General features: G+C 44.5%; 1 protein-coding gene across 4 annotated transcripts in view; it reads right to left on the reverse strand.

Moving 5' to 3' along the window:
• Positions 1–23,461, reverse strand: part of CCDC150 (coiled-coil domain containing 150) — a 183,867-nt gene that overhangs the window by 95,555 nt on the left and 64,851 nt on the right. For all 4 annotated transcript variants that reach the window (XM_088479720.1, XM_088479723.1, XM_088479722.1 and 1 more), the window contains 4 exons: positions 18,281–18,397; positions 18,053–18,191; positions 3,932–3,975; positions 3,510–3,584 (listed from right to left, as the gene is read on the reverse strand). In XM_088479720.1, coding sequence (XP_088335846.1) covers positions 3,510–3,584; positions 3,932–3,975; positions 18,053–18,191; positions 18,281–18,397 — 375 coding nt within the window. The remainder of the gene's footprint in view (positions 1–3,509; positions 3,585–3,931; positions 3,976–18,052; positions 18,192–18,280; positions 18,398–23,461) is intronic.

Consider the following 23,461-nt stretch of genomic DNA (forward strand, 5'->3'; position numbering starts at 1 on the left):
TTCAATAAACAAACTCGCTACTCGCACCCAATTGGATTGACCCCTATATAAGCACACTGATTTATTTACTTTTCATTTTGAGAATTTAATAAACAACTTTTATGTAATAAATATAGTTGTGTGTACAGTAGAGGTGAGTATATCTTTCACTTCTAATATAAGTGACCTCTAGACTAAATACACAGCAAATACAAAATTGCAGACTACTTAATTAACTGTATCTACTTCAGTGCTTCCCCTTCTTTCACTAATGTAGCTATATAGAATGTTTGTCACCACTTTTACGGACTGCATTTTCTTTTGATTGCGCTGTAGAATGATTATTATGGTTATAGTCCAAATTAAATCTGTTTTTATGGTAACAGCATGTTAATCTAATAATGTGTGCTAAAAAAATGCTCCATAGTCATATAGGTATAATATTAATTATTAGTTTTATGTAACCTCCTTTATAAATGCAAACACTAAGGCCGGGATGTACTAAGGTTGCAGTGTACATACATTCAGTCACCCCAACCTTACTACTCTCATTAGTACATCCCGCCCTAAATATCTTATGGCTCAACATTTTGTCTGACAACCATGACAGCAACTTTCTGGAATCGTTACAAATAATGGCTTTACTACACATCTCATCTAATGTTGAATAAAGGAGATATTCACAAAATATGTTCCAAAGAATTATGCTGCATATTTTTTCTCCTTTTTATATATGTTTAATGCTCATTTCAGCAGATCCTTATCTATATATAAACGTTCACAACGTAATTTCTCTTTGATGAAAAATGGTTCCCAAACAGTGGTGACTCTTACTTTCCTTGAGGAGGGGGGCTGCCCGTCATTCTGCTTACAGGTACCGGACTGCACTGGGAAGTCTGCAGTGCTCATGTCTAGCCACCTGTCAGCTCCATTGCGTATGCCGGGACCGACGCATGCTCACAAACACCGGCAGCCCTGCGCATGCACACTAGCCTGGCAAGACAAGGGAGTGACTTCCCACTGAAAGAACGCTTTCTGTTAATCAAGTTACAAACTGGATGTCCTAGAGGAAGAAAACACTTCACCCTGGGGACTGACTGCCTGTCCTGTGTGTGATTAGCAGATAGTGCTTCCCATGGGTCATTTCCAGTGTAGCTAGAACTGCAACCCCCTGTTGCCTGCAACAAACCCCCCCCCCCTCCCTCTGGTGCAGCCAAAATATTAGATCATGACCACAAAACCAGTAGTACAATGCATAATTTGATTATACTAAAGCTGCGGCCACAACATACCATATAAAGCATGGAACAGAGCTGCTTTGCATGTCCAGTGGCAACAGCTTCTCCTATCAAGTCTGCTGTATGCACTGGTATATCTATAATGGGTGCGAAGTACGCAGTGCACATGGTCCCCTAGGTCTAGGGAGGTCTACACCTCACATCCTGCACCCATGCTTAATACTTTCCTTACCAGAGTCCCACATCAGCACAAATCAATGGGAAAATGGTATGGTTGCCATTTTCCTGGAGATATGCGCATACGCAGTAGAGAAGTCTCTGGAAACATGGAGGGGGGCTCCATATTACCGGAGACCTGCACATACACAGTAGAGAAGTCTCTGGGACCATGGAGGGGGGCTCCATATTACCAGACACCTGCACATACGCAGTAGACAATGCCACACAGAGTCTGCACACTGGCCCTTTTTTTTTTTTTTTTAAGCATATTGCTCTGTAACATTGTGTGACAAACATCATTTCAATGGCAATACATGAGTAATATTGCAAGCATATATATCAATAATGTGTAGAATAATAAAGAAAAGCGTATGAAATACAATGGACAAATAGGCCACCTCCAACACATACAAAAGGGGGAACGTTAGACGTGTACTCAGTGGGAGTCTGCAGTGAAGGAGCAACAGTTGTGAGAAACCATCCTCCAGGTATAATTAACTGAGAGAAATTGGAGGGTTAATGTCAATCATCCTAATTTCGTACCATTCCGTATGTTGTAAACTCTTCTGAAACTTGTATCTAGTGGTAAGTTTCCCGGATCTCAAAGAAGAAGCCTACATGTTGTTCCCCCCTCATACCGCCTCAATCCAGCCCACCAAAATACGTGCCCTAACTTTTCCTTGAATAGGGGAAAGGAAGGGAGCTCCCTTTGGATCCAGTTTTGGAGGATACTGTAGTTTTTTTTTTTACTGCACTAATTGCCAAGAGTAGCTTCCTACTGCCCTTACTAACCCTCTGATTTTTAGGGAAAAGCCCCAATATTCTTTGACACATTCGACTCCCACATTTATTATTTTTTACAACACCTGAAGGTCTCTGGGGTTAGCTGACTCTTTGGGTTTTTTTTGTTTTGTTTCTCTATTACAAAAGCCCCAATATAGCCCACTCAGGATTGAAGGGGACGTATTTCACCACCCTCTCTCCTCTCTTAAACCGCCCTCTGGCTGAATGTATGAATCTGAGCGCTCAATCAGAGCCTCGGACCAGAGAGCAGCAGCCAGCAAGAAGAGAGTGTGTGCGCTTAGGAAGCCCAGTACTGTCACCTACTGGTTATACTATGCATGTATATTTATTATGGGATGTTTAACCATTTCCTGACCACTTAAGTTATTTATATGAAATAAATAGGTTTGATAGAATCTCTCCCCTACAACCTACACTATAGATCAAGTTTTTCCAAACTTGGTCTTCAGGGAACCTAACAGGTTGTTAAGTATGTCCTCTTCATGGGCTGGCTACACTCGCTCTAAAAGCAAGCATTTGGAAACACCCCTCTAGAAATCCTGTTTGTCCTGGTCAGTGAATGATAAACAAGCAAAGACATAATCAAAGACATGTTGGTATGGTACGGTACAAAGGGGTTGGGTACGGGATGCCGATGCTTGGAAGCCTGGCGGTCAGAATCCCGACACCTGCATCCCGACAGGTATAGGATACTGACACCTGTCGGTCAGCATCCTAACCCTACCCCCTCTCCCTATCCTAACCCTGCCTCCCCGGTGCCTGAACCTAACCTCCCCCCAAGTGCCTATCCTCCCCCGCCCCTCAAACCTACCTCTCTCCCCCTAGTGCCTAACTTGCCTTTGGGATTCTGGCACCTGGATTCTAACAGGTGTCAGGAATCTGTCGCTGGTATTCTGAGCGCCGGAATCCCAGCGGTCGGGATTATGTCCGCATCCCATACAAAGGTAACAATAGTACACCATAGCATGATGATCAGGCCAAACAAGTGTATGTGTGAAAGAAAAAATAAAACTTAGCAAAAATAAGGACAAATAAATAATCCTTTTCTTTCCATTAATACTAAGATAGTGGAACATGGTTTGTGATGGGTGGCATAATTGTAGATGTTGGTTGCAGCTGTTGAATCGGAGTACAAAAGTAGAAAAATACAATAACAGAGTAAGAAAAAGACAGCTATAACATAATCCCCATATAATCTACATTCTTATTTGTTCTATAGTAGTAAAAGGACTATTGAGACTGGTGCAGCAAAGTAAGAGCTTATTTTACCTGAACTACTTCCACTGCTTCCCGCAGAGCAACAAAATCGCCACAGACTTCGGCAAGCTCTGCCTCATGCTTCTGCTGGATAATCGAAAAGTAATTGAGAGTCACAGTCATGAGAAGACAGCCATCTTCAGCTGTAACTTTGTAACATTATCACACAAAGTATTATACTAAAATTAAAATAAATGCAGAAACACACACTGTGATATAAAAAAAAAAGATTTATATTTTTGTCAATCACCATTTTTATATGAAATAGTGCAATTCCAGCCAGTATAACTTACGTAGCGTAGTTACTGAAGATAAATGTGACAGCAAGGAGCTTACAACAAAGCTTAAATTTTTTTGACTAACCACATTAAATATAACATTCACACCACAGTGACTGCTCATTGTCACCATACATATTCTCATCAGCAAGGTACCTTAACTTCCTCCTGCAGCTGGCTTACAAGCGAGTCTTTTGCCGCTGAAAAAAAAAAACAAGTAACATCAGAGAGCTCACACTGCACTATTGATAATAATGTGTTTCCCAAACTACCACAGGATTGCTCCATGTCGCCGGCTCGTCTGACAAAGAAAAATCTGCTCCTACCATTAAGTAGCAGTGCTTGGGCTAAAAAAAAATTATATAAAAAGGCTATAAAAAAAAAAATCCCCTACTGTGCTGGTTATTTATAATCTATATAAGTGTAGTAATCTTCTTTTTTTATAAACTATGTCAAATAAAAAGTTGTAGGATGAAAGGGCTTGTTTTTTGTTATGGTGGTCTCTGCATGACATAAAATTCAAGAAAAGTAAAAAAAACAAAAACAGTATATGACAACATTTAGCATACAGAGATTATATTCGGACTATAAAGACAACTTGTCACTTTTCCATAATATATACAATAAAAGAAGAGGCAAACAGTACTCTATTTGTAGACTTGTAGAGGCACAATCTACACACTCTATATCAATATCTGAATATTATGTTAAAACATAACCTTTATTGCTTTCATATTAAGATGTGCCTAACACTATAATCGAACAATAATGAAAGCGCAGGTAGCCATAATGGCGCCGGAGCCCTATAAGGGGGAGGGGCGCGAGGTGGACAGCGAGAAAGCGGGGGGGGACGGGCTAGGGGGCCCGTCCCTATTTTAACACCTTGAGAAATTTTCCGGCCAGTGAGGGCAGGGCAGACAGGTTAGGAGGGGGAGACAACAGGGGGGTATAAAAGAAGGGAGGAGGGAAAGGGGCAGGTTACTTGCAGTAAGAAGTTACCAACCCACCCAGCCCGAAGGTGAGTTGCAGGGAGGCAACAGGGTAAATGTAGGGATTTTGGGGACCGTTGCCTTTTCATAGGTGAAAGTACAGGTTTGGTGGAGTAAAATACATACATTATATATATATATATATATATATATATATATGAATGAAAAGTTAAAGGTCTGGCAAAAGAAAGAAATAGCTATAAGGCTGAGGCAGTTGCCAAGTCAGCCAAGTCACAGTCATTGTAAGTTCGTATGACGGGAGGAGATGGTGAGCAAGGTAAATAGGGAAATTTCAGAGGGCCAGGCATACTTGACAGTAAATAGGCCGCACACCTTGCGCCAGCTGGAGAAGGCTGGGCCATACGGGAGGCGTGCCAAGCAAAAGGGGGTATGCGCATGGTAGCTGGTCACCAGGTTGAGAAAGGGGTGCGAGTTGCTGCGGCCTCCAAGGTGGGGCCGAGCACGCCCCCGTGAGAAGAGGGTGCGGGTTGTTGCGGCGTAAAAGGTTGGGCCCCAACACACTCCCCATGGAGTGGAAAGGGGGTGCGGTTTGTCGCGGCCTACAAGGTTGGGCCGGTCACGCCCCCCGTGCATTCGTAGGCCTTGCTCATCAAATCTTCATGTCCAGTGATCTCTGTTGTGTTTTTAAGTGTGCTGTGATTTAATAGAACTGTGACCATTTGCCCAAAAACACATGATTGGTCTAAGTTATTGCGTAGCGCAAGGTAAAAGCGGGGCCACCGGTTAGTCGGCCTCTCCCCCTTATGAACACCCCCATTAATTATGAATAGAGAAAATTCTTTAAATAGAGGTAGTGGTGACACTAAAAATATTTAATCATAGATTTAGGCCCGGAATCAATTAACCTTGTTAAAAGAGTGAAAGCCTTGGATTATTTCACCCAAGGCTACTCAATTAAAAGCCCTTTTGTTTGCATGGCAAATCTGCCCCTAATGCGCGTTAACCCATAGATGGGTGTCCGACGTGTAGCGGCTAATAGCCTTCCTCAGGGACACTACGCGCCGGACACACATACACTTAACGATACTGGGTCAGAACCTCTATACACACCTTCCTATACCTTCTAATGTCCTGCCTATACCTTCTAATGTCCTGCCTATACCTTCTAAGGATGACGCTAATTTGCGTACGCAGTCATACCATAAATAAAGACTTACACGTGGAATCTGTGGTTCCAAAGCACAAGTGATATTCAGGTAAAAGTTCAGTTACACGTAATTGATCAAGACACAATTTAGGCGCAAAAGGAAATTATACAGACCGCAAGTACAGTATACATACTCAGGCGCTTCCGGACCCAGAGATAGGCATCAGCAAGAGACCCCTCGTCATTCAGCATGAAGATTCAGAACCAGCGTTCGTGCACTCATATTTATACCCCCCCAGAATATACAGGACAATAGGGAAGTCTGTTGCTGATATCATTGGTTCTCAGGTGTGAAGCATCTGTTACAACACATTTAACAGGCTGGTTCAAACAGACTCTCCCTGCCTCTAACAGCTGGGGGTCTTCCTCTTCACGCCTCTTGTAGCATCCTAACAGTTGTTTCTAAAATATACATTTTGTTGCTTGTAGGCTCTGCGATCCATAACTCAGGAATGCATGATGCGATCTCCCCACCGATAACACCGGAATACTGTAAAAAGGATACGCATCAGTACAACTCCAAACATGACTTGTTTAGCATGTATAATACCTTAGTTATCAAATATCTTTATTTCTCAGCATTTAAACTAACTGAACCAACTTAAATCATATACTTTACAGCTTATTGAACCTTATGTGTGGATATGTAATGTGTGGGTATTGTGGGTTTGATATAAGGACGCTAGTTAACTCGGGGCAGTTGCGTGCGCATAAAGCTAATAAAACAGCGGTTTCATACAAAGTCCTATGCATTCGCTAATATGCGACTAGTTAACAGTGCAATTGTGCGTATTAATGTGTGTATGAGAAATGGTGAAAGATGCAAGCGCATGGTGCTATTAGTATTATCGCCACATGTACTAAAATGTGAGTTTATCTAAAATGGCGCTTAGGCGGCCATTCACAACATGGCGTCTTGCGATCTCATTTTCAAGATAGCGTCTTGCGGCCATTCGCAAGATGGCGTCGCCGCGATTAAATTTTAAACTGAACTTGTCTCAGCCAATTATTCAGCTTCGACAGTCCACCCTTTGATAGCAAACAACATGCTATCACAATCTGCTATTAGAATTTAATTTAGGCTTACATTTACATATTATTTGGTGTTATTATGGGATGGTACAAGGTGGTTCTTTATCCATCAATAATGTGTCTCTGGGTGGGGACATAAAACTACTATTATACGCACACCGCGGATCTTGGAAGATCATGTGAAAGGTGTGGGAATGCACCAGTCTTATAATAGCAATCTTGAAGGGGAATTGAGACTTTACATTATCTGAGGTGTTCTATGAATAACATTTCAATAATACATTCTATGCATGTCTAAATATAATACATCAAACGATTGTATTTCCTAGTTCAGAGTTGTAATGCAGTTCTATATTTACCTCAGTATACATATTATCATTACTGACCACCATCATAGTTTCATTCTTTTGTTTCACTCTGTTTCTACATTTTCCACACTTCAACACAATAGGAACACACCGGATGCATATGCCAATTATTATGATGACAATCAGTATAAGGATTAAGAATTTGCATATGCTGGCGATCACTTCCTGGACCCATTCCCCTAGACCTGAGAACCATTTCACTGGGTTCAGCCATGACACCCATCCTTCTATCTTTTCCCCTACTTCAGCCACTGAAGCGTTATGGTTCTTGCGAAATTCCCACTTTAGCTGCAGAATTTCATCCATCTTCCGGTCTATCACCTCCTTAGGGTCGCTGGTATCATTGGTGACATAGGTGCAACATTTTACTCCAAATTGGGTGGCCAATGTTATGCAATACCCTCCAGCAACAGCAACTAGCCTGTGTTGCACCAGTTCTATCTTGTACGCTTGCAATTCTCTCCCTGTATACCTGAATGTGTGATCGTACATCTCGGTGATATTATCTATTAATTTAGCAAGTTCCTGGATATATCTAAAATTTAATGTACCCCGAGCGATCCTGGTGGGGTCCAATGTGACCAGAACTTAAAAGCCAGTTGTCTCACTGATTAACTGAGTGGCTTTATGTATAAAACCAGGTACCATATTTCTTTTGCCTCTGTGTTCATATTGTGTGTGAAGATATGGTGATGGTGTGTTTTTATGTATACCCAGCATTTCAACATGTGTGAGTGTCATAACTTCTGGGACTACTCTTCCCAGGTAACACAAACCTTCGGAACTCGGGGAGAGCCATTTATACGCTTTTCTTCCACAGATGAAATATACATTATCAGGGAGAACATAAGGAATGGTATGCATCATTATCATTAAGCACATTTCCCTTGCAAACAATCCTATTTCTGGTTCTTCCATCTGATACATGCAAGTTTCTGGCTGTATTATTTTAGCACAATAACCATTTGGCACCTTACCAATCATTTCTTTGGTGGAACTCAATGTATACCGATACCTAAAATGATTCCTACCAGACTTAATGGAGCGCAATAGATCATGGTTTATGGACTCATTATCAGCTCTTTGTGAGAAGGTCATTGTCTGATTATTCCCCGTCACTTCCCAACTCCCGGGTTTATTGGGGTTGGTTATGTTTAAACACAAAAGTGATCTATCTACTTGGAATTGATAGAGTTTGAAATGTGGTGATTTGGATGAGAGGAATTTTCCATCCAATGTTTTCCCTTTTTGTAATTCTAAAATTTCCGTGATATTCAGCGGAAATGGCACCAACCCTACATTGTGCTGCCCCTGGGGCACATGTGAACACACCCAGCAATCAGTTTGAATTAACACTTTGCCTACCATGCTATGATAATCCTCTAGAGGATACCCACCCCAGTACGGATTATATTTAGGTTGGCACCGTTTGATACAGTTCTCATCAACTAGGGACCCACAAAGCTCACAAATACAGGAATCTTCAGACGATAACCCTCCACACCTTCCCCGAGTATCCGGAATGACAGCTCTTTTAAACAGAAACAGTACTAAGATTGGAAAGACACTCCCCTGACTGGCATTGCACTCCTCTTGATTCCACTCCATCAGCACTGCCATCAGCTCCCGTTTGGTCAATCGGTCCCCCATCACAGACACTGGATATCCCCGGACTGACCAGGATGGTGAACACTCTAAAAGAGAATATGAAAATGAACACAGCAGGCCCGTCCATTGTCACAACAAGACCTGCAAATTTCTCTCAGTTCAGGTATCTTACTACGACCTTTTCAATCCTCCCGGAACAAGCTCGCGAGCGACAGGTCCACGCTATCAGCTTTGTCTCCGACTTGTTTCTCCACCGGTTGATTGACCTTTTTGCAGTGAGTGGAATGGACCCAGGTATCTCTCTCGGCCACCTTCAAAGATGTAGTACTCGTCAGTAGCACCTGGTACGGACCTTCCCACCGATCAGTCAAACAACCTGACCGCAAGAAATTTCTGATCATTACATATTCTCCTGGTTCAACATCATGACAGTTCGTTTCAGGCATATCATTAGACAACAATTTCAGTTTCTGCTGCTGTTGCTTTAACTGCTCATTGATATAAGATACTTGACAGTTACCTCGTTGTTACCCTTTAGATATTCCTGTGGACTTATAATCAAATGAGGTTGTCTACCGAACAATATTTCAAATGGGGACAGATTCAGAGGAGGTCTAGGAGTGGTCCTTATGCTATGTAGGACCAAAGGTAACGCTTCTGGCCATCCTAGTCCAGTCTCTGCCATGATTTTACTTAGCTTATTTTTAATAGTCCCGTTCATCCTCTCTACCTTGGCACTGGCTTGCAGTCGGTAGGGGGTGTGAAGTCGGCTATTAATACCCATCAGCTTACACATATTTTGAAAAACATCACCTGTGAAATGGGTACCCCTATCACTCTCAATGATACCGTACCTGCAAACAAATTCCGGAACTATTCTCTTGGTAGTAAACGCAGCAGTATTAGTGGCCGCTGGGTAGGCCTCAACCCAGTTAGAAAATACGTCTGTGCACACTAATACATATTTAAGGTTCCTGCAGGGTGGTAATTGGATTAAATCAATTTGTATCACCTGGAAAGGTCCATCAATCGGTGGAATGTGGGACGGTTCGGTAGGGATCGCTTTCCCTATGTTCTTCCTCAAGCAGGTCAGACAGGACATTGCTATCTTCTCTGCTTGTGAAGAAAAACCTGGTGCGCACCAGTATGCCCTCACCAACTTGCACATACCCTGTTAACCCAGGTGAGTCAGACCGTGTGCTGCCTCAGCCAGGCTGAGGTAATATGCCTTGGGGGCTACTGGCTTACCATGTCCGTCCCTCCAGAGCCCAGAGGACTCTTGCCCACACCCCTTGGATATCCAAATGGATTTTTCCTGAATTGAACACAAATTTTGCATCTCAATTAATTTCAGCATATCAATAGTTTGAAATGACATAATTGTTTCAGTTGGAGGAAACATTTTTAACCCTGCTCTGTTGTTGCCCAGTGACACCAGGTCATACTCACATGTGTGGGCTTTGCATTTAATTACTGCCACTGCTTTGGGCAGTTGAATTGCTTCTAAAAGATGTTTTATGTGTCGGGAATGTGCAACTGGTGTGCCTGCTGCTGTCATAAAATTTCTCAGACGCCATAGAGCCCCAAAATTGTGCACCACCCCGAACGCGTACCTCGATTCAGTGTAAATGTTAGCAGATTTGCCTGCTGCCAGTTCACATGCTCTAGTCAGCGCTACTAACTCTGCCACCTGGGCTGAGTGAGGAGGACCGAGAGGTTTAGCTTCTATGATGTCTGTGTCATTTACAACAGCATAACCTGTACATAATTCACCTGTGTCTGTTTGTCTATGACAACTCCCATCCGTATAAAAAGTTACATCCACATTCTCTAAAGGTGTGTCATGTATGTCAGGTCTAGCAGTAAAGGTCTGATTCAGATGTGTCATACAATCGTTCGTATCATTATGTCTGCTGAACTCACCTCCAGCCAGCAACTCCTCTCCTTCCACCCTTTGTACATCATGTTGTACATGTGGTAGGTATGTTGCTGGGTTCAGCGTACTGCAACGTTTGACAGTAATATTTGCAGGAGCGATTAGAGCTAGTTCCCATTGGTGAACCTAGCCGAGGAGACGTGTCTGGTTTGAGCTGAGTTCAACAGAGCAGATACAGCATGGGGAGTGTAGACAATCATATCATGGCCCAATACTACGTCCTCACTTTTACTCACCAATAAAGCGGTAGCTGCTACACTTCTCTAACAGGTGGAGAGTGATCTTGCTACCGTGTCCAATTGGGCACTGTAGTATGCTACGGGCCTACTGGCATCACCATGTTTTTGTGTAAGGACACCTGCAGCACAACCATCGGCTTCCGTACAATACAAATCAAAAGGTTTTTCATAATCAGGTATTTCCAATGCAGGAGCTCTTGTCAGACTATCCTTAAGATTGAGGAAAGCCTGTTCTGATTCCTCTGTGTGTATGACGCGATCGGGCTGTGAGGAAGAGACTAATTCCTGTAAAGGTAAGGCCAAAATAGAAAAACCTGGTATCCACATTCTACAGTATCCACACATTCCCAAGAAGGTACGAATTTGCTGTTGATTCTGCGGCAGTGTCATGTTTTGTATGGCCTGGATTCTATCTGTTGTAAGGTGTCGTAACCCCTGGGTTAGGCAGTGTCCCAAATATTTTACTCTGGATTGGCACGGCTGTAGTTTGTCCTTAGCCACCTTGTGTCCTGTTTGTGAGAGATGAAGTAACAAAAGTTTAGTATCATTCAAACATGACATCAACGAGTCAGAACATAGCAATAAATCGTCCACATATTGAATTAGAACAGATCCATTGGCAGGTTGAAAAAATTGTAAACAGTCGTGCAATGCCTGGGAGAAGATACTGGGGCTGTCTATGAAACCTTGGGGTAATCGTGTCCATGAGTATTGATAACCTCTGTATGTAAAGGCGAATAGATACTGACAGTCAGGATTGAGAGGCACAGAGAAGAAAGCTGAACAGAGGTCAATGACAGTGAAATGGGTTGCATTTGGTGGGATTTGCATCAAAATGACAGCTGGATTCAGCACTACAGGGAATAGGCTCTCAACTACCTTATTAACACCTCTAAGGTCTTGTACCAGCCTACAACCCCTCCCACCACTCTTTTTCACTGGAAAGATGGGACTGTTGGCTACACTAGCTGTACGTACTAAAATTCCTTGTTACAATAATCGCTCAATTATTGGAAAAACCCCTAGTTCTACCTCCTGCTTTAGTGGGTACTGGGGAATTTTTGGAGCTTGCCTTCCGCTTTTTAAATCTACCATTACTGGGCTTACGTTTGCCATTAATCCAGTGTCCTGTCCATCTTTAGTCCAAAGGGAGTCTGGAATTAGGGACAACATTTCATCTACCTGTGATGGATTTTCATTTAAACTTAGAGTGATACATTATCCTTTGAGGAGTGTCTAACATAACCTCGTATACCATTCTCTCTGGGATATCTAAAAATACACCATCAGGGGTGCAATATATAACACATCCCATCTTACATAACAAGTCTCTGCCCAGTAGGTTAGTAGGAGCCGCAGCACCAGGAGAAAAGAATGCCTGGTATGCAATGGCCCAATAGTAACCTTGGGGACTTTGTTAAAGGATAATGTTCCACTTTACCTGTTACACCCATTGTTGGTACTGTCTCGTTGGTCACCTGCAAATTAATGGGAGATTTTATCACCGACCTGGTCGCCCCTGTGTCTACAAGAAAAGGATATTCAGTACCAGCTACATCAACCATCATGACCGGCTCTTCCCTAGTACTTCCCGTTAACCTGACCATCTGTAGACTACAGGTATGACCTGACCCCTAGCGTTGGCTACCATTCTCCAATAAAGCATTTACGGCTACAATTGGAGCTGGTGCCTGCTGAACATTTGCTGGCCTCTGTGCATATCCCTTATGGGGATATCTAGGTCTTCCCTGATGTGGGATCCCTACTCCTTTTACTGTACAGTTTCTACTTAAGTGTCCTGTTTGTTTACAGTTAAAACAGGTTCGTGTTTCGGGTGAAGACATGTGGTGTTGTGAGGTTTGCGCAGAGGGTAAAGGTGGTGGATATGGGTAAGGATAGGGAGGGTAAGGGTATTGTGGGGTATAAGAAGTTGGTGGATAGCCTGGGACCTGTGGTTGCATCGGGTTAGTGGGATAGAGTTGTGTTTGTTGTTGAGTGGGGTTAGTGAGAGCACATACTTGTTCAGAAGTGAGTGTGTGTGCAAGTGTGTCTGTTGGCTGTGATGTTACCGTCATTCCCTCCAGAGCTTGTATACTGACAGCCATTAGTTCGCTCTGGGCTTCTCTCTTTTTGGAGATGTTCTTATCATGTTCAATGGCGGTTTCTATGAGGGTATCTATTGTAAGTCCCCGCCAGCCAGGCTGTGAGGTCTGAACCCGAGTTATTAAACTCTCTTTCAGACCGTCCACAAGTACCGTAACTATCATCCCCCTGTGGTGAGTGCTATCTTTAATATCCTCTATCCCAGTGTACTGGGTGATAGCCTGCAGAGCCCGATCGCAGTAATCTTCTGCAGTCTCACTCTCTTTCTGCTTAATGGTGAAAATTTTGTTCCAGTTAACTACTACTGGAAAATATATACCCAATTGAGTTACAATGCGGGAAATGTTACCTTAGTTTACTTGGTCTGTTAAGGGAACGTCATCATCCAATTCACAATCCGTGATAAATTTTGTCACGTCGGTATTGCGTGGCAGACAGGCCCTTAACACCACATGCCAATCTTTATTAGTGGGTTCATGTGAACTACCCAAATTCCTCAAAAATCTTTGACATTTGGCTAATTCCTTTTTGGGATCGGGGAAATCATTTATGATGGAATTTAGTTCTGCTCTTGTCCAAGGACAATGCATTACTACTTCCCTCGTGGGCACTATACCGTTCGCGTCTGCATTTCCATTTGGAACAGTTATTGTCCGAATGGGATGCAGACCGGTAGCGCTGCTACCTTTGACCTGATTACCTGGCTGGGGGTTTAGTCTGCTGCTGCTACGTATGGTATGAACAACTTCCTCTACGGGTGCAGAGGGCATTAACACTTCCCTTGCTGTTACCGATGGAGATGGCGGCACCACTCGTGATTGTGGTGATGCAGCATCTATCATCTGCACAGCTTGGGAAATGGCAGACATTACAATAGGCTCATCATCCGCATCATGAACATTTTCTTTATAATTGCTTAAGAGAGGGTACAAGTTGCTTGTTACATTTTTATGGGTATTTTTGGTAACTGTACTTGCACCTCCATCCACATAAGGTGGGGGAGGTGAGCGTGAACTGCTGGCAATACTCTCCACGACGCTACCTTGCCGCACGTGCGCGCCATTTTGCGGCTCGCCCGTATTGCAATTCAGCATCGCGGATGTATTTTCTGGCAATGTGCTCACAACGCTAGTTTGCGTCGTTTGCACATTGTTAAGCCACGCATCCCCTTTATGCTGCCACAGTGTGATCCCGGACATTGTCTAACACATTTTTATCAAAACTACCAATTCTGGGAAACAGTCTAACACACTTCCTCGTCATATTAAACCATAAATTACAATACCTTATTGCATAAGTACCGTACTTGGTATGCATGATACGACGGGCCGATCCGATCGGAGCCTCCATTAGCAGCACATCATTGCCTAACATCTCTACTGTTCGCGTGGCTCCCATTCAGAGACAACGCCTACGCTTTTCAATAAAGATTTAGACCGGTGAAAGACAATCAAGACACTTTCACTTACCTGTGGACCCACACACCTGGATAAGATTTAGTAAGGCAACTTCCACACCTGGATAAGATTTGAAAAAGACAACTTCCACACCCGGATAAGATTTAGTAAGGCAACTTCCACACCTATGAGAGTTTATATGTCGGCTACTCTCATGCACCTCTCTACAACGAAGACAACATGTACACCTGCTACTGTGTATAGAACGGTAAAGCTGCTTACCGAGCGGCTAGACTAACCCTTGCACCTAGCCTTTAAGGATCATACGATACCGTTAACTTTGTTCAACAAATATTCACTGTTACACACTTTTTTCCTGCGCAGAAAAATACACGTTAACCCAGGTATTGGTAATAGAAAAAAATGTAAACCTCAATGGCTTTGTTCAAACACGTGGCAGCACAATCGGAAGTACGTATACGCTATTGTGCGACCAGTCGCATACACAATAATGCGACTACCACACAACCGTATAATGGCTTTTTAACTGCGTACACAAAAGTGCATCTTTTTTTTTCTATGCGCAAACCTGCGACTTAGTCGCGTACTCAGAACTGCGACACCCCTTTAAACGTAAGGTTCTATCAACAGAGGAAAACAAACTCTTTCCTCTCTTGTCCCTGGATTCTAGTCAGCTTCCTTGATTCACACGGAGACGGATAGCGATCTTTCAGCACAAAGCGGTTGCAGGCAAACCCTGCATGTGGCCACTCCACCCTTTGCTGAAATATCGATGCCGTATGTACTGTGTGAGCAGGTAAGTGACTTCACTACGAGCCCCCAACTAACGATACTGGATCAGAACCTCTATACACACCTTCCTATACCTTCTAGCCCTGCCTATACCTTCTAATGTCCTGCCTATACCTTCTAAGGATGACGCTAATTTGCGTACGCAGTCATACCATAAATAAAGACTTACACGTGGAATCTGTGGTTCCAAAGCACAAGTGATATTCAGGTAAAAGTTCAGACAGTTACACGCAATTGATCAAGACACAATTTAGGCGCAAAAGGAAATTATACAGACCGCAAGTACAGTATACATATGCAGGCGCTTCCGGACCCAGAGATAGGCATCAGCAAGAGACCCCTCGTCATTCAGCACGAAGACTCAGAACCAGCGTTCGTGCACTCATATTTATACCCCCCCAGAATATACAGGACAATAGGGAAGTCTGTTGCTGATATCATTGGTTCTCAGGGGTGAAGCATCTGTTACAACACATTTAACAGGCTGGTTCAAACAGACTCTCCCTGCCTCTAACAGCTGGGGCTCTTCCTCTTCACGCCTCTCGTAGCATCCTAACAGTTGTTTCTAAAATATACATTTTGTTGCTTGCAGGCTCTGCGATCCATAACTCGGGAATGCATGATGCGATCTCCCCACCAATAACACCGGAATACTGTAAAAAGGATACGCATCAGTACAACTCCAAACATGACTTGTTTAGCATGTATAGTACCTTAGTTATCAAATATCTTTATTTCTCAGCATTTAAACTAACTGAACCAACTTAAATCATATACTTTAGAGCTTATTGAACCTTATATGTGGATATGTAATGTGTGGGTATTGAGGGTTTGATATAAGGATGCTAGTTAACTCGGGGCAGTTGCGTGCGCATAAAGCTAATAAAACAGCGGTTTCATACAAAGTCCTATGCATTCGCTAATATGCGACTAGTTAACAGCGCAATTGTGCGTATTAATGTGTATGAGAAATGGTGAAAGATGCAAGCGCATGGTGCTATTAGTATTATCGCCACATGTACTAAAATGTGAGTTTATCTAAAATGGCGCTTAGGCGGCCATTCGCAAAATGGCGTCTTGCGATCTCATTTTCAAGATGGCGCCTTGCGGCCATTCGCAAGATGGCGTCACCGCGAGTAAATTTTAAACTGAACTTGTCTCAGCCAATTATTCAGCTTCGACACACTCCACAACCTGTTTGAGCAATATACTATTTCTGCTCTTATCCCATGGGCACACCTTTATCATCAGCACGGGATCTCACTTACCAGCAAGGTCTCCCTCTCAGAACAGCTGCACTAAGGACATATATGGAGATGGAGTGTGTAACATGGCACACACTCTAGCACGGAACATTGCCCAGCCGCATACAGTTCCTAAGTCTCATCATCCAGGGGAGTAGAGCAGCCGGCTGCAGCGGTAGACGTCCGGGGCCCATGTGACTGGCTGGAATCGTGGGACCCGAAAGTCTCACTGCGACTAGTGTACTACAACATGACACACAGCGAGTGTGTAACCGGGCACGCACTGCAGCGACGGCAGTGGATCGAAAGGAACAAGAGAGCACAACCAGAAAGAAGCGCATCTCCGAACAGGAATTTAGGGTAAGTCGATGGACCGGAGGGCACAGGACTCCGCCCCTCAGAGTGCAACACCCATAAGACTTTCTACCAACACCATTATAAGGAGGACGATTTACAAAGTGTTTTTGGTGCATATACCTAAATAGGCCAGCTAAGAAACATTATTTAACTTGACTATAATATCAAAACGCATAAATATGATCTTAAATTCAAGGGAGCACTGTGACTCCGTGCTACTAGTCAATAAATATCTCTTAATTCATCCCATAGTAGTATATTATGTTATTTACTGAACCACACCATGTAGCTGAGCGCAGGCATATACTTATCATATATACTGTGCTCTGTTTGCCAGACAGCAATGGACAGGGGATGAGTCATAGTTCCACACACACAGTTAAGAAATTGCTTTCAGAGTGAGCCTCACGATTCCACCCTGTTGTATGCATATAGCAGTGCAGAGTGACGTCATTGGAGAACCCCTGAGAGTGCTGTTAGAAAGGAAAGGAAGAGTACCTGTACACACACAAGTGTGACATAGGCTATGTGATGGGGGGTCCTTCGTGCGCACAAAGGAACCAGAGGGGGAAGGTTCAATGCGTGTTTGCCAGGGGCTTGTTCACAGAAGCTTATGTAAGATCCCACGGCACTATGGGAGAACACTATGTATCTCCCCACACAGTGCGGAAGCTGTGAGCCCGAGCAGGGCGCTGTTGCAGCATAGGGCGAGTACGGCTGGTACCGCTCTGTGTGACACCACCCTCCTTACAGCCCTGTAATTGATACCAAGTCTCATATGGAGGGGACAGGGGGACCAGAAAGAAAAATGGAAATAGGAAAGCCTAAAAGACAAAAATAGGGATTCTCCCAAGAGATACTGTACAGAAAGCATACTTTGGAAGAGTAAAACAAAAAAAAAAAAAAAAACACAAGACCAGAAGAAATGTTTAAATGTTTAGGTGCAAAGTCAGCATTGCCAACTAAGGAAACAAAGATAACATTAACAATACTTTATTAATGTATATGACACATATACTTTACCCTGTATACCCAAGTCAGATTGGAGCTGCTCATTCTGCATTTCCAGCTTCTGACACCTTGCTTCTACCTCCTGTAGTTTATCCCTCACTTCCTGCCCTTCTCTGTACACAGTGATGCAGTGTAGCCGCAACTCCTGTACCTGCAATTTATTCACAGAAATAGAAATAGGTGTTATTACTGAGACTATTTATCTTACTGCTTTGTGATAAAACAGAATATATTGCTCACATGTGTTCGCTCCTCTTTAGCAGCTTTTGTCATGTCCTGCACTGCAAGCAACAGAGCATCGCGCTCCTCCTCAAGCAGAGCCCGCAGAACAGCCTCTTGTGATAGCTTCTCTTGTAACTGCGGAGAAAATGTATTTATATGTTGAAAGTAATTTATATAGCGCAGACATATTCCGCAAAGCTTTACAGAGAATTTTTAGTCATTAATCAGTCTTTGCCCCCAATGGAGCTTACAATCCATATTCCCCATCACATAGGCAAAAACATATACTAGGGTTCAGTTTTTTTGTCAGAATCCAATTAATTTACTGGTATATTTTTGGATTGTGGGAGAACATACAAACGTCACACTATAGCAATATACAAGAGCCCTTAAACAAGGTGCATGGACTGCATTCAAACAGCCGTCGGGACACTGTGTATTCCTTCAGGATGACTGGCTGACTGGCTGCATTTATCCTCTCTTGACCACACTGACACCTACTTGCGATAACTGTACTCCCTTTTCTACGTTTACTGTGCATGCTGTCATTCCGGCTGTTTGATAATGTAATTACATTGTACAATGTGTTCTTCATACAATGCCATGTGTTGTATGGAAACGCAAAAATGTGGAAATCCATGTGAGTCTTGATGTGCTGACTTCTTATTTTCTACAAGGTAAATGTTTATGTGCTGTGCAGTCTTCAATTGGATCCTAAAGAATGTGCTGCCAACCAGAAATCTTTGCTACTGAGGGACTACTGTTAAGAAACTGCTGTGTGTTTGGAGACCCATCATCTCAAACACCTGCTTTCTCCATATCCTGGACACTCCTTCCTGCTTGAATATTGCAAGGAGTTACCACATTGCTTGCTGCACTAATTGTTCTTAGTTTTTCAACACATCTCTGTTTATATCATTCCTATGCCATTGTCATTTACATTTACTCCATTAAAATTGCCATTACTTTTTACCAATGATTCACATCTATACAATTTTAACAGTTTTAATTTTAGTATTATATTCCTCCACCCATAATAGCTCAATTATTCATCTTCATAATAAACTATTGTAGTGATTATATAATTACCAACACTGTTCTTTTAATATTTTGACTGCACCTGTTTCTGTATCACACAGTCTCCATGGAACTGGTATGAAATACTGCCGGCCGGTTCGATTCCCGGCAGCGGCACCCCGACACTGGAACAGATCCCGGCAGCGTGAGCCCGACAGCGCTGGAAATCCCGATCGTTGTAAGGTAATTAATGACTAAATGACCCCCCTAACCCTAACCCTCCTAAGGAGTGCCTAACCCTAACCTCCCCCCCAAGTGTCTAACCCTAATCCCCCTTTCCCCACTGCCTAAATCTAAGTCCCCCGGGGGGGGGTGGCTAACAATAACCCTCCCTCCCCCTAGTCTAACCCTAACCCTCCCGGGGGGGTGCCTAACCCTAAGTCTCCCCTGGGTGCGCTAAACCTAACCCTCCCCCCGCCCGCAGCTCGCGGCGCCCGGCATCCCTTCGATCGGGATGCCGGCCGCCGGTCTCCCGGCATCTGTGAAATGAGCGGCGTCTACATCTAGACGTCGGGATATGGCAGTCGGGAAGCCGGCTGTTGGTATAATGTCAGCCGGCTTCCCGATTGCATCCAGTCTCCATTACTACTGCTATTTATCCTCTCCCTATTTTCCTCATCTACACCATGTCCCTCTTTTTTCAACTCTCCCCCCTCCTCACTCAGCGGTTAGATTGTCCTTTTTTAAGCACCTGTTTCCACCTCTCTTCCACCCAGGCTCCTCCTTCTTCCCTCTTCTGTCTCCAAGTAATTGGTTGGGAACTAGTGGGAGTGAATGATTCACATGAAGGCCAGGGAAGGGGTATGTAGGGTTGGGGGGAGTGGGTGGGGAAGAGAATAAAGATGAAGGGAGGGTGTTAGAAAAAGAGGGGGGGGCAACCAGGGCGAAGCAAGAACAAGAAAAGAGGACCCTACTCAGTCAGCAGGAAACAGACAGGGACACCCCATGATCTGCAAACCATGGGGTGAGACTGCGTAGAACTGGCCGATGGTGTTGTTGAGAAGCCCACAATATACTTAATTTCGGACAAGAACCACACCCAATTCACCAGATCTTGTTTGGAAAGGGAGGGGGGTGGGGTTAGGCAACTTCCAATTACGTGCAAGTTGGAACTCCACATTGAATGCACAGCAAGGTATTTGTTTAGTGGTAGGCTTGGGAGTGTGGCATGGGGGAGGTAGTTTATGTGTTGGACAGAGAGACAATGAGTGACCCGTGATAGGTGTTATGGCTCATTGTCCAGATGGGGGTGAGGACAGGCCACGACCACCAGGTGTGAAAAAAGGTGCCGGAGTGGTCACAATGTCGCCGGTAGAGGGGAGAGACATATCACAATACATTTTGTGGAGCCGATCTGGAACCAAATATCATCTTGTTAGGATTTTATAAGAGCTTTATTATGGCAACACTGAGAGAATTTCAAGAGTGCTGGAGAGTATCAGGTCACAAGTCTCTAGGCCTAGCTCGTGGCCAAAATCAAGTTCACAGGCCAAGACGAGAAGATAGCAACTCTGTCCAAAGGATGGTATGTACAGTAACGTTCAATGGGTGAGAGATTTCGAATGGTGGAGGTTGGGAGAGGATTAAGTGACGTAATTGTAAGTTTTGAAAAAATAAGATTTATGGTCTAACCTTGTTAAATCTGTTTCTTTGCATCCAAACTTTATTTCTTCCCAGCATGCACAGGGTCCCTCTCCTCTATACCCTACCCCATGCAAGCCAGTTATAGTAGCGAGCCCATGGCAGGAGCGAGACCACAGAGAAGGAAAAAAGGTGGACCGGCACACACACAAACACACGGAAGTGACCTGGATACCGGCACATAGTAACAACCCCCGCAATTAGGTGCGTCAGGGCGGGCGCCTTGTGCCCCCTATGGAGGCGAAGAAACAGATTTAACAAGATAATACCATAAATCCTATTTTCTTCCGTCCACTAGGGGGCACAGGTTACCCTGGGACGTCCTAAAGTGACCCCTTCATGGGCGGGGACGCTCCTGAGCTGCGCTAAGAACGTAATACCTGAAAGCTGCGCCAGAGGACACAAAGGAATTGAACAATAGAAGCGGATAAACGTGATAGCGGAAGACCACGTAGCTGTTTTGTTACTCTGCAGAAGCCTCCTACTGAGCTGCCCAAGTCAGCCCTACAGAACGGGTGGAATGAGCCATAACCCCTGCAGGCGGGGGGAACAGACGCCAAAGTGTAGGCATGGTGAATGGTTAAATGGAGCCATCTGGACAGAATCTGTTTGGAGGCTAGCCAACCCCGCTTAGGAACATCGTAGAGAACAAAGCGGGAGTCAGTCTTCCGGATACCACGAGTCCCATCAACGCACCACATGCAGCGAGGCCTCCAGAGGGGAAGCAGACATAACCAAGAAAGAGGAAACCACAATCTCATGGTTGATATGGAACTGAGACACCACCTTGGGCAAGTAGCTCAAACGAGTGTGGAGGATCACCCTAGCCTAATAACAAAGGAGAAAGGGAGAGCACCCAGACTAAGCACTCAAGTCAGATACCCGCCGGGCCAAAGCAATGGCCAGAAGGAAGAGTGTCTTCCATATAAGCCAACAAAGGGTCCACTGACAGCAAGGGTTCAAACGGAGCAGACTGTAGAACCCAAAGAACTAAAGACAAGTCCCATGGAGCAACAAAGGGGGGCTGCACATGGAGAATGCCCTGCAAAAACATCTTGATATCCTGTAACAAGGCAAGCTGGCGTTGAAAAAGTATAGACAGGGCAGATACCTAAACTTTTAAGGACAATAAACGAAGCCCTAAGCCCAACTAGGGTTGCAAAAAGGAAAGGAGTCTATAAGCTCGGAAAGTCTGGGGGTTGAGGCATCTGAAGAAAGAAAAATACGTCCGCCAGACTCAGTGATAAATCTGTGCGGAGGATGGCTTCCGGCATTAAGCATAGTCTGGATAACCCACCTGGAGAAGCCTTTCTTCCTTAATTCTGACGTCTCAAGAGCCACGCCATCAAAGCGATTTGTGTGAGATCCGGATGGAAACACGGACCCTGTGACAGCAGGTCTGGTCAAAGAGGAATGCGTAGAGGGGCATCGACGGACAGACTCAGGAGGTCGGCATACCATGCCCGCTGAGGCCAATTCGGGGCCACCAGAATCATCGTGCCTCCCTCTAGCTTGAAATTGCGAAGCACTCGAGGGATCATTCATACGGGAGGAAACACGTAGACCAGCGGGAATGTCCATAACACCACTAAAGCGTCCACAAGGAGGGTCCCGGGATCCCTGGTCCGAGAACAGTACTGCGGCAGTTGACCATTGTGCAGAGATGCCATCATGTGTCTAAAATGGCCGCTCAGCATTCTCTGGAACTGAGAGGAGGAGCTAAAAGTGAGACGAGCTATCAACTAGGTTGGAAGCGCGCTCAGGGGTGGGGAGGGGCTTCCCTGGAATGACACTAACCTTCACACCAACAGGGAGCCGCGCTTACCTGTCCTTGAACATCCGGCTTCGGCCATGTGCAGGAAGCCAGAGAGCGGTATAGGGTATGCCCTGAAGCTGCCTAGCCCGTCCGGAATCCCGTGGTGGACGTCATCGACTCGGTCGCCGATGCTGCCACCACCGGCGTATCTGTATGGGCGTCCAAAAGGACGCTCAACAGAGTACTCCGAATGTAATAAAACAAAGAAATACGATGGGGAACCACACAAAGCAGCTCTCCCTAAAATGGTGCCCGATCCTGCCGGCACAAAACTGAAAACGGTCTGGCTGGTGGCTGGGGTATAGAGGAGAGGGAGCCTGTGCATGCTGGAAAGAAATAAAGTTTTGGAAGTCTGGTGCCCAGACTGTCCTCTCCAGACTATACCCAGGGTTCCCTGTACCCCCTAGGGGACGGAAGAAGAAAAGTTAGTGGGGGGCTATCCCATTCTTTCTTGGAGTTCTTGGAATGTGTGTGGTGCAAATTTACCAACAACATGATGGACTCTTGCCCAGCGCGGCCCACCTAGAATCCTTTTAAGAGAATTGGTCTGGAAGGGACAGCGGATGGTTTCACAGGTGGGTCTTGGGAGAGGAGGGGGGGTGGGGGGGGGGGTCAGAGAGGTGATGAGAGGAGTTAACCCTGTCCCAGAGAAAAAGTGTGAGCGC

This window comes from Taudactylus pleione, unplaced genomic scaffold (genome assembly GCF_031769625.1).
Source record: "Taudactylus pleione unplaced genomic scaffold, aTauple2 ptg000244l, whole genome shotgun sequence".
Lineage (NCBI taxonomy): Eukaryota > Metazoa > Chordata > Amphibia > Anura > Myobatrachidae > Taudactylus > Taudactylus pleione.